The following is a 10,178-nucleotide window of genomic DNA, read 5'->3' as shown; positions in this document are numbered from 1 at the left end:
TTTAACCGGCATTGACCTTCACGTGTTGCTTTTATGCCTTTTTCGGTTTTAATTTTTTGCATGCAAGTGGATGGACTCAACCCTTTTATATCAACGATGGTCCATCCTATAGCCTCCTTGTATTGGCGCAAAACAGTGATTAAGTCTTTTTCCTCCTCATCGGATAACTTTTTTGATATGATTACTGCAGAGTGTTGTTTGCTCCGAGGAAGGTGTATTTCAAATGATCAGGTAACGGTTTCAGTTCAACTTCGGGTGCATGCTAAATAGAAGGTAAGACTTTAGGCTTGGAAGAAATCAAATTCAATTCGGTATGATTAGAATTCACGTTTTCATCATGATCCTCTAGCTCCCTGCATATATCAAAGGAAAAATTAGTCCTTAAAAATTCATCAGCCAAATGATCAATTAAATTGATAAAATTTAAACTTTCCATTTTTTCAGGATATCTCATTGCCTTATATACGTCAAATTTAACGATCTCACCGTAAAAATCCATAGTTAAAATTCCGTTTCTCACGTCAATTTTCGTGTGTGCAGTGCTAAAGAAATGGCGTCCCAACAGGATATCAGAGGACGTGCTTATGTGATCATTCTCCATATCAATTATATAAAAATCGACGGAAAATATCAAGTCGTTTACCTCCACCAATACATTTTCTAAGAGTCCTTCTAGATAGATCATTGACCTGTCGGTAAGCTGTATCGAGATCTTTGTATCCTTCAAAGGATCGTTAGTAACCATTTTATAAACAGATAGAGGCATTACATTAATTGATGCGCCAAGATCACACATTGCTCGTTTTATCTCAACTTTACCAATTTTACAAGGGATCGCGAACATACCTTGGTCTTTTAGTTTAGGTGGTAACCTCCGTTGGAAAATGGTTGAGACGTTTGCTCCTAAATTCACTTTCTCAAGACCGGTAAGCTTCCTTTTAGTCGTACAGAGATCCTTCAAGAACTGGGCATACCTTGGAACCTTTCAAATAACCTCAAAGAGAGGTATTTTAACTTCCACCTTCCGAAGTACGTCTAATATTTCCTTTTCCTCAGTTTTTTATCCCTTTTAACTAACATTGATGGAAAAGGCGGTGGTACGTCATAGGAAGATGGCATCGGGTCGTTTATTTGTTCTTCGTTATTCCCTTTCTAGGACCTTAAATCATCAGTCTTTTTCTCCTTTTGGGTTGCTTCGTTTGATGGAACAGGTGGCGCTACTACTGTACCGCTCCGAAGAGTGATGTCGCTGACGTTCCCCCTCGGGTTTACTTCAGTTTGAAATGGAAGTTTACCTTGTGATTCCAAGCGACCTATGGTTTGAGCCAGTTGGCTCATCTGCTTGTCTATCTCTTGTAAGCGGGCTTCATTATGATTCTGGAATTTTTCCTGGGAAAGTGCTAACCTCTTGACAATTGATTCTAATGATGACTTCTGCGGTTGTTGCGGTGGGGGAGGTCTCGCTTGATAGCCTTGATTCTGTCTCGGGTTCTGAGCATAACTGAAGTTCGGATGATCCCTCTATCCTAGGTTGTATGTATTATCGTAAGGATTATAAGCTCTTTAGGGAGGTTCCGAAAAATTTCTGACTGCATTGACTTGAGTTGTTGCGTCGTCTTGAATCTATGGACAACCGTCTATTGGATGATCAGGTAATGCACATATTCCACATAATCGGTTTTGTCCTGTCTTTCCTGTAACAAGAGAGTTTACGACTTCAGTTAACTTGTCTATTTTATTTTCTAAGGAAGAAGAACTTATCCCATGAACCCTTCGAGAAGGTTTATTGTTTGTGCGAAATTGTTGGGAATTTGCGGCCATCGTCGATATTAAGTCTCTAGCCTCAGTAGGAGTCATATTCACCAAGGTTGCACTGCTGGCAACATCGATCATCTTCATTTCCAGGGGAGATAATCCTTCATAAAAGTATTGAATAAGTGTTTGTTCAGTTAACCCATATTGTGGGCAACTAGAACATAACTTCTTAAACCGCTCCCAGTAGTCGTAAAGTAACTCTCCATCAAGCTGCTTGATTCCAAGTATTCTCCTTCGTAGTTCACTTACTTTCGCTGCAGGAAAAAACCTATCAAGAAAAAGATAAGTCATTTGAGCCCATGTAGTAACAGAATTAGGAGGAAGATAAAATAACCACTCTTTAGCCGAATCGGCTAAGGAAAAAGGAAAAGCTCTAAGTTTTATTTGGTTCTCAGTTACTCCCTGTGGTCTCATGCTGGAGCAGACCATATGAAATTCCTTGAGATGTTTGTGTGCATCTTCGTTCGGCAATCCGCGGAATGTAGGGAGGAGATGAATAAGGACAGTTTTCAATTGGTACGGAGTTTAGCCTTGGGAAAAATCAATGCTCAAAGACACTTGTTCAGTAGGTGTCGCGGCTAACTCCCGGATAGTAAGATCGGCCATCGGATTTATATTACCTGAATTCGATTCTTCTTCTGGATTTGTTTGTTGTCTCCTTCTTTCCCGAAGCGTCTGTGCGTGGAGTCTCCTAGCTTTGGCTTCAATCTCCGGGTCGTATTCCACTAATGCTCCCGGATTATACCTGGTTATAAATCAAAAGTAAACAAAAATTAGTAACTTTGGCGAAGTCCCCGACAACGGCGCCAATTTAAAAACTGTCATTTTCGATGTCAAAATAATTCCTTTTTCTCAATTAATCAATAAGGAAATGAGTAGTGTAGAGAAATAAGGGTCGAATCCTCAGGAACTTAGAAAATCACAAATTTATGTTTGATTATTTTAAACCAAACGTGAAAGTAATAAAAGGGGGTTTTGGTATAAATATATTTAAGTGATAAAAACGATTAAATAAATAAAAGCAATTTAAATAAAATAAGAGAGTAGAGATTATGAATAAATACTATAAAAGTAGCCTCAAGCCTTGCTTTGACTCAATTTCCTTATGATCATTGAATAAGATTTTCTCTTCGGGATTCACGTCGGTTACTTTGTCTACAAGGGTTATCCCCGTGACTCTATCTTGTATACCGAATACGCAAGGCAATCTTTGATTCCAGCTTCGGTAATTGATTATAACAACATCAATTGTCGTAGATCAATTATCGTTTAAGTTTGTGGCTTTCGACTCGGATTGTTGCTTCGATAACCGTCAATTTCGATCTCAATTCCCTCTTGGCGAAGCTATCTCTCCAAGTGTGTTCCCAATAAGTCGAATTGCTTTCTATAAGTCAAATATTCCTCCCACACGTTTAATCGCAACAACCTCTTGACCAAAGTCAATCTTTGATTTTGAAACCTGTTTTGATTTTTGAAAAATAAGCGCAGAGGTTAAGAGAGATATTCCGAAGATATTAAGGGCCTGTTTCAATTCTCCCGATGGAATTAAGTCATCGCAACAGCTCTCGGCTTATGAAAAGTTTAGCTAAGCATGAAAAAAGTTATACTTAGCATTTGAAAACAAAGCTTGGAAAATAAAAGAAAAATGAAAAGAACTTGAAAGTAGAAAGCTTTTATAAAAACTAGAGAGAAAAGAAGATTGTAATACGAATGATGAGTTTAGGCTTACCCCAAGTGGGTATTTATAGCCTCTCAAAGCCTAAAGGATAAACAAAGAAAACAAATAAAATAATCCTAAAGATAATTGTTTTTTAATTTAAATTCAAACTTAAACTAGTCTCCTAATGCAACTCTGCTCGTCAATCTTCCAGAAGGCGTGCGGAGGAAGTCTTCTAGAAACCGTCGCTGACTGGACCTTCTAGAAACTGCCACGTCAGATCGTGTCATGCCCAGAGTTGTGCCCATATCTCCAGCCGTAACCAAATAATAAAAAAATGCAGAATGCACCTGTTTTGTCACTAATTCTGGAAAGTAAAGACCTGCACGAAAACAAATATAACACGACCAATTTAGCAGTAATAAATCCTCAAAACCGAAGAAATAACGAGCAAATATTAACGATTCTGAACACTCATCAACATTATAGATTTTCAGTAGGGGTGTACAACAAGATCTGATATGATATGTTGATTTAATACAAAAAATTGGATATTTAATCTATTTTTTTGATTTTTAGATAATCAGATCGGATACGGATTGGATAAATCCTAATTTCAGATTATATGAAAATCTGAAAAAATTAGGCTTTTAAATTTTAAATAGCCTTTAGTCCAATAGATGAGTAAATTACTAACCAATTAAAGCTCTAGCTAAATAAAAATTAAGATACTTAATTATTTACTCTGTGTGAGCAATTATATATATATATATATATAGCAGAGGTACCAATTAAGATACACTAAGTTAAAAAATACAAATTTTAAAATTAATGTTTTTTCAAATTAAATTTTATTCGAATTTTCAAATCCAATAGGATCCAATATCCTAATTTACGCACTCCTAATTTTGAGGATCTTAAGCGTAATGTATATTACACGCGCCATAGGCATTCTCCAATTATGTTGTTTGCATTTGTAACTTTATTTGTCTTTTTTTTTTTAAATTTGTCTGGAGTCTAATAAATTATCTTATATTCATTTTCGCTCATTTATTTTTTAAGTTTTTCAATATTTAGTTCCAGATTTGATTAATAAATAAATAAGCTAAACTAACAACTACATTTATGCATCCCCAACAATCATTAAATAGTCCTTTCCACTCAAATTGTTTATTTTGTTTGTGAATCTTTTTAATTTTAATATTTTTAATCTTATTCTTTTAAATTTAAATTTAAATTTAAAACATTAACATTTAAATCTATTAACTTAAATCTATTAATAATTCTTGTATTATATATAATATATATTTAGTTATTATTATTTAATTTAATTTAATTTAATTATTTATTATTATTCAATGTCAAATGATTTAAAATTATATTTGAATATATATTGTCTTATACTTACCCCATATTAATAAACAAATAAGAAAATTTTAAAAATTAAAAATATAATGATTAAAATTAACTATATAAAAGTATAAAGACTAAAATCATAGTTTATATATAATCCACGGACTAATAACGAATTTAACCTTTTAAAAACAAACCCTTGAGAGTTTATAGCGTGGAGCTAGTAGCGAAGACTCACCACGGCCAAAACCCAAACCCTGCTTCTGTTATCTGTTCTGTGCTCTCGGCGGGATCCGTATTTCCATTTCTCTCAAACATCGCGCATAAGATCAGGTAAGAACCTAGCGAGTTCCACGGTTTCTAGGGTTTCTGAATCATACGACCTTTTTTATTCCTTTTTTACTTTCAAATTTTGCAGTTAGATTACGGTTTTTCTTTTAGAATTTACTTCGACTAGTTTCCTTCTGAAATGAGGTAAATGAAGTAAAAGTGCAGAAGACAAACTTTGCCTGTTCATTTTCTACTAAACCAAGGTTTATTTTGCAGCTCTTTAGACTCGATCTTATAGATTTTTTTCATTTATGTTGCTGGTTAAAGATACTTTTTTTTCTTGATTCAGGCTTGTTACGTGCATTGAAACTCCGTGCAGCTCTTGTCATATTTATTTTCCATGGCGGTGCGTTTTTTGCCTAATAGAGCTTGTTTTCAGTTTTTTAGATTTACTTTTCGCATTCTTTTTATTCCCAGCCTTTGAAGTTCTATCTTGCGTATGCTTTTCTTGGTAAATGTGATATAGATTGAGAAAATCTTTAAAGATGATGCGAGTGAAGAGAAGGGGGAACGTGCCAGAATGGTAAGTCATTATAAGATATATGAAAATATATATTGCTGATAGTCTGATTTAAAGGGGGAAAAACCTGCTTGTTTGGAATTCTATGATTATAGTTTTATTGAATTCTTGGTACTTTGAGTATCTTATTTTCAATAAGTTCAGATATACTTGTCCTTTTGTTATTTTCAGGCATCGTTTGTTGGAGCAATTGCAATTACTGACTTGGTTAAGACAACCCTTGGGCCAAAGGGAATGGTAAATGTTCCACTTTGTCTATTCAAATTAAAAGAATATTAATGTTTCTTTTTCTCCTCTACTTTAAATTGTGACTTTATTGTTGGTAAAATTATCCGCCAGGATAAAATTTTACAGTCAACAGGCAGAGGACATGGAATCACTGTTACAAATGATGGAGCTACCATCTTGAAGTCCCTGCATATTGACAACCCGGCAGCAAAAGTCTTAATTGGTATTGTTACAGTTTTTTTTATTGTTTTCTTGATTACACTGTGGCTAACATGCTTACTCTTTTTTATGTTTTAAAAATGAGTTTGATGAATTATTTTTTTGTTGCAAAAGATAGCTGTTATGTTTATATATAATGACCATTGATGCAAAATCCAGATATCTCGAAAGTTCAAGATGATGAAGTTGGAGATGGGACAACCTCTGTTGTGGTTTTGGCTGGAGAGCTTTTAAGGGAGGCAGAAAAGCTAGTGGCTGCCAAGATTCACCCTATGACAATAATATCAGGTTCTTTTGTATTCGTGTAGTACATTGCTTCCTATTATTCTTCTTTTATACCGCCTCTTGGCTTTTGCATGTTTTTCTTTCCCCCAAGTGTTGTATTACTGCAAAGGTATGAAACTGCTGGAAATCTAAACTTGTTATCTAGTTTCCATAGTTATATATCATTAAAAATGGAGTCAGGGATGTTACCAGTGAGTTCTTTTGTGTAATATTTTTTTGACTTGCTTAGTTCTGGTCCTCTGGAGAAAAAAGAGAGATGAATCTGACAAAATCTGTTAAATTTTTTATACTTGTTTATCTTTCCTTTTGATAGTAGTCAATCTCTCCTCATTACACTTCCTAGAAATCTTCTCTCTGAACTTAATAGCAGTGTAGCTGCATTTTTATATGGACTATGTTTGGTTTTATTCTCTTTTATTTTGTTGGTGTGCCAATAACCAAATAAGTTCTGTTTCAGTGTGTGTAACAATATATGTTGGTTTTGTAGGTTATCGAATGGCAGCTGAATGTGCTCGCAATGCTTTGTTGCAGAGGGTTGTGGATAACAAAGAGAATGCAGGTTAAGATTGCTGGATACAAGATCATTCATTTTATTTGTTTATTGTATGAGACCTATACCTTTTGCATTATGCCAGATGTTTTAGGTTTCTTGTACCTTATTGAACTTGACTCTTTAATATGTCTGCCTTCATGAAATTTTGTGAGGGGTTGATCTTGTTATTGGACTGTCTTTTTACTCATGCACATGGAATTTCTGAATATTGCAGAGAAATTCAAGTCAGATTTGATGAAAATTGCAATGACCACTTTGAGTTCCAAAATTCTCTCTCAGGATAAGCAGCATTTTGCACAACTAACTGTGGATGCTGTTATGAGGTTAAAGGTAATGATTTTTTTGCAACATTTCACACAAGTGTTCCAATGCTGTTTGATATAGGAATGTGCGAGGAATTCTCCTGTTATCTGTTTTATTACTTAAATTGAATTTCTTCTTCCATTTTTATTTATTGAGTTTTTATGGCATGTTATTTGTTACTCCAGGGGAGCACAAATTTAGAGGCCATCCAAATTATCAAGAAGCCTGGAGGATCTTTGAAGGATTCTTTCTTAGATGAAGGGTGAGTTCTTATGAGCTTCTTATCACATTCAATATTTATTATAATAGTTTCTTGGTTGAATCAGCTGGGTCTCTTGTACACCATCCTTCCCCTTTGTTCTCTGTATTCTGCAGAAGTTTTGCTCCCATTTTATCACACTTGTTGATAAAAATATATGGTGACTATAGGTACTTGTCATTGGATGGTTTAAGGCATTACTTAGGATTAGCAAGCTCGAGCTCGATTCAAAACTCGGAGCTCAATACTCAGCTTGAGCTCAATCAAACATCAATTTTGAAGCTCGGGTTCGGCTTGATATATAATTGAGCTTCTTGGGCTCAAGCTTGATGAAATTCATTTACCAATTTTTGTACTAAAGCTCGAACTTGAGCTCGATTAAGCTTGTTCGTATTCAATGATATATAAAGGGTAGAAATTTAATTTAATATTATGAAAGTATATATTATAATTGAAAACCTCGACTAGACTCGTGAGTCCGAGTCATGTATTACGGTGCTCAAATTTCGATACACCCCTACTTTATTTTGTTGATTTAAACATAATTTTTTATGCTTTCAGATTCATTCTTGACAAGAAAATAGGCCTTGGACAACCAAAGCGAATAGAGAATGCGAAGATTTTGGTGGCAAATACTGCAATGGATACAGATAAAGTGAAGATATATGGTGCACGTGTTCGTGTTGATTCAATGTCTAAGGTTGCTGAAATTGAAGGGGCTGAAAAGGAAAAGATGAGAGAGAAAGTGCAAAAGATCATAGCACATGGGATCAACTGCTTTGTTAACAGGCAGTTGATTTATAATTTCCCTGAGGAACTCTTTGCGGATGCAGGCATACTCGCTATTGAGCATGCTGATTTTGACGGGATAGAGCGTCTGGCTTTGGTAACAGGTGGTGAAATCGCTTCAACCTTTGACAACCCAGAGTCTGTTAAGCTTGGACATTGCAAACTTATTGAAGAAATTATGATTGGCGAGGATAAGTTGATCCACTTTTCTGGTGTTGAAATGGGTCAGGCTTGTACTATTGTGTTGAGAGGGGCAAGGTATAGTACTGTAGTATCTCCTAGTTTTCTTTTGATATGCTTGCATTCTTCATAACGTGCCTCTGTTATCGCAGCCATCATGTTCTGGACGAAGCTGAAAGGTCTTTGCATGATGCCTTGTGCGTGCTGTCTCAGACGGTCAATGACACTAGGGTACTGCTTGGAGGTGGATGGCCTGAGATGGTAATGGCAAAGGAAGTGGATGAACTGGCACGAAAGACTCCTGGGAAGAAATCTCATGCTATTGAAGCTTTCTCACGTGCGCTTGTGGCCATCCCAACAATTATTTCTGACAATGCTGGTCTGGATAGCGCAGACTTGGTAGCTCAGCTTCGAGCAGCACACCACGAGGGATGCAATGCAGGGATTGATGTTATCACTGGATCTGTAAGTGCTGAAATTGAATTATTTAAAAATTTAAGTAGAATCAAATATCTTTATCTTTTGTTGTTTTTAAATTTATTTTTATAGTAGCTGTAGATTTGTTAACGTAACGTCTAGTCAGTAATTTCATGTTCCATCATAAGGGAGTATTAGTAGTAGATTAAGTTGCAATAGCTAAAATATGGCCTGCTTAACATTGTTATAGATGCATGAATGCCTTGTCAAGAGTATTATTCATCCTAATGTTATAGATTTCAAACAACAAGAAATGCTTTTAACTTTTTGACAGGTAGGAGATATGGCTGAGCTAGGAATCTCTGAATCCTTCAAAGTCAAGCAAGCTGTATTGCTCTCCGCAACTGAGGCTGCCGAGATGATTCTTAGAGTTGATGAAATTATTACATGTGCTCCAAGGCAGAGAGAAGACAGAATGTGAAATTAACATAGTTGACGGCACATGTGTTGTAACGATTTGGCATTTGCTTGATGGTTTTGAATTTTTTTTCACTGCAGTATGGTTGAATTATAGAACTGAAGTTTTATGACTTGTTTCTGTTTTGACTGAAAATGAAATCTAATTTTATCAATGATAATATCTCTATAGTATGTTTTCTTTTCTTTGTTGGTTGCTGTTTCATAAAAATGACAACATAAAGGAGAATTGTTTACGCAATTCTGATGTTTATTTGAGGGGTCTAAGTTCATTTACAGTGCATAATGTCACGTCCTTGGAACTTCGACGCCTTGGAACGTGCGGCCTTAGTCGTCTTCTTAGTAATTGTGGCTAAGTAAGCCTGAAAATAACCCAAGCAAGGATGCTCAGATTCTCAACGGAAGCAAAACAAGAGAACTAGCACAAAAAGAAGATAAGAAAGCTTTGAGAGAGGAATGCTCTTATGATTTCTCAAAGTGAAAGAGTGAGTATAAATGAGGAGGGGAGGCCTCTATTTATAATTGAAGCTCCCTTTAATGAACGACTAAGATCTAATTACATCGATGACCTAAATTGAATCTTACCTACCAAAAACAAGTGGGCATTATCTATACAAATTTAAATCCCACCAATCAAGGGATTGTGGTTGTAAAGTCTCTTCGCGGGTCCTGAAAGATTGAAAACACCAATGAAGTAGTCTTGGGCTACTTCTCATGGGTTGACCTCGGTTGTGGGCTCGCAGTTTGCGACATTCTCCCCCACTTGTTCCGGTGACGCCCTCGTCACTCGTTT

The 10,178-nt window shown here is 35.6% G+C and overlaps 1 protein-coding gene across 1 annotated transcript; it reads left to right on the top strand.

Moving 5' to 3' along the window:
* Positions 1-5,012: 5,012 nt before the first annotated feature.
* On the top strand, positions 5,013-9,521 carry LOC120127663 (T-complex protein 1 subunit beta-like). Its single transcript, XM_039145555.1, has 12 exons — positions 5,013-5,158; positions 5,445-5,501; positions 5,622-5,678; positions 5,847-5,912; positions 6,015-6,126; positions 6,282-6,410; positions 6,895-6,966; positions 7,175-7,290; positions 7,449-7,525; positions 8,084-8,569; positions 8,644-8,956; positions 9,243-9,521. The coding sequence occupies exons 2-12, from the start codon at positions 5,496-5,498 to the stop codon at positions 9,387-9,389; spliced, it is 1,581 nt and encodes a 526-aa protein (XP_039001486.1). The 5' UTR covers positions 5,013-5,158; positions 5,445-5,495; the 3' UTR covers positions 9,390-9,521.
* Positions 9,522-10,178: the final 657 nt, after the last annotated feature.

Source organism: Hibiscus syriacus, unplaced genomic scaffold (assembly GCF_006381635.1).
Source record: "Hibiscus syriacus cultivar Baekdansim isolate YM2019G1 unplaced genomic scaffold, ASM638163v2 tig00000132_pilon, whole genome shotgun sequence".
Taxonomy (NCBI): domain Eukaryota; kingdom Viridiplantae; phylum Streptophyta; class Magnoliopsida; order Malvales; family Malvaceae; genus Hibiscus; species Hibiscus syriacus.
The sequence above is the reverse complement of the archived record's forward strand: the minus strand, read 5'-3'. Positions and strand labels throughout refer to the sequence as shown.

What these genes read in the sequence shown, in the direction of transcription:
- LOC120127663 (XM_039145555.1), top strand. An exon ending in CCCTTGGGCCAAAGGGAATG is followed by an intron (nt 5,913 to 6,014) that starts GTAAATGTTCCA and finishes ATTATCCGCCAG; the next exon opens with GATAAAATTTTACAGTCAAC. An exon ending in GGCAGCAAAAGTCTTAATTG is followed by an intron (nt 6,127 to 6,281) that starts GTATTGTTACAG and finishes TGCAAAATCCAG; the next exon opens with ATATCTCGAAAGTTCAAGAT.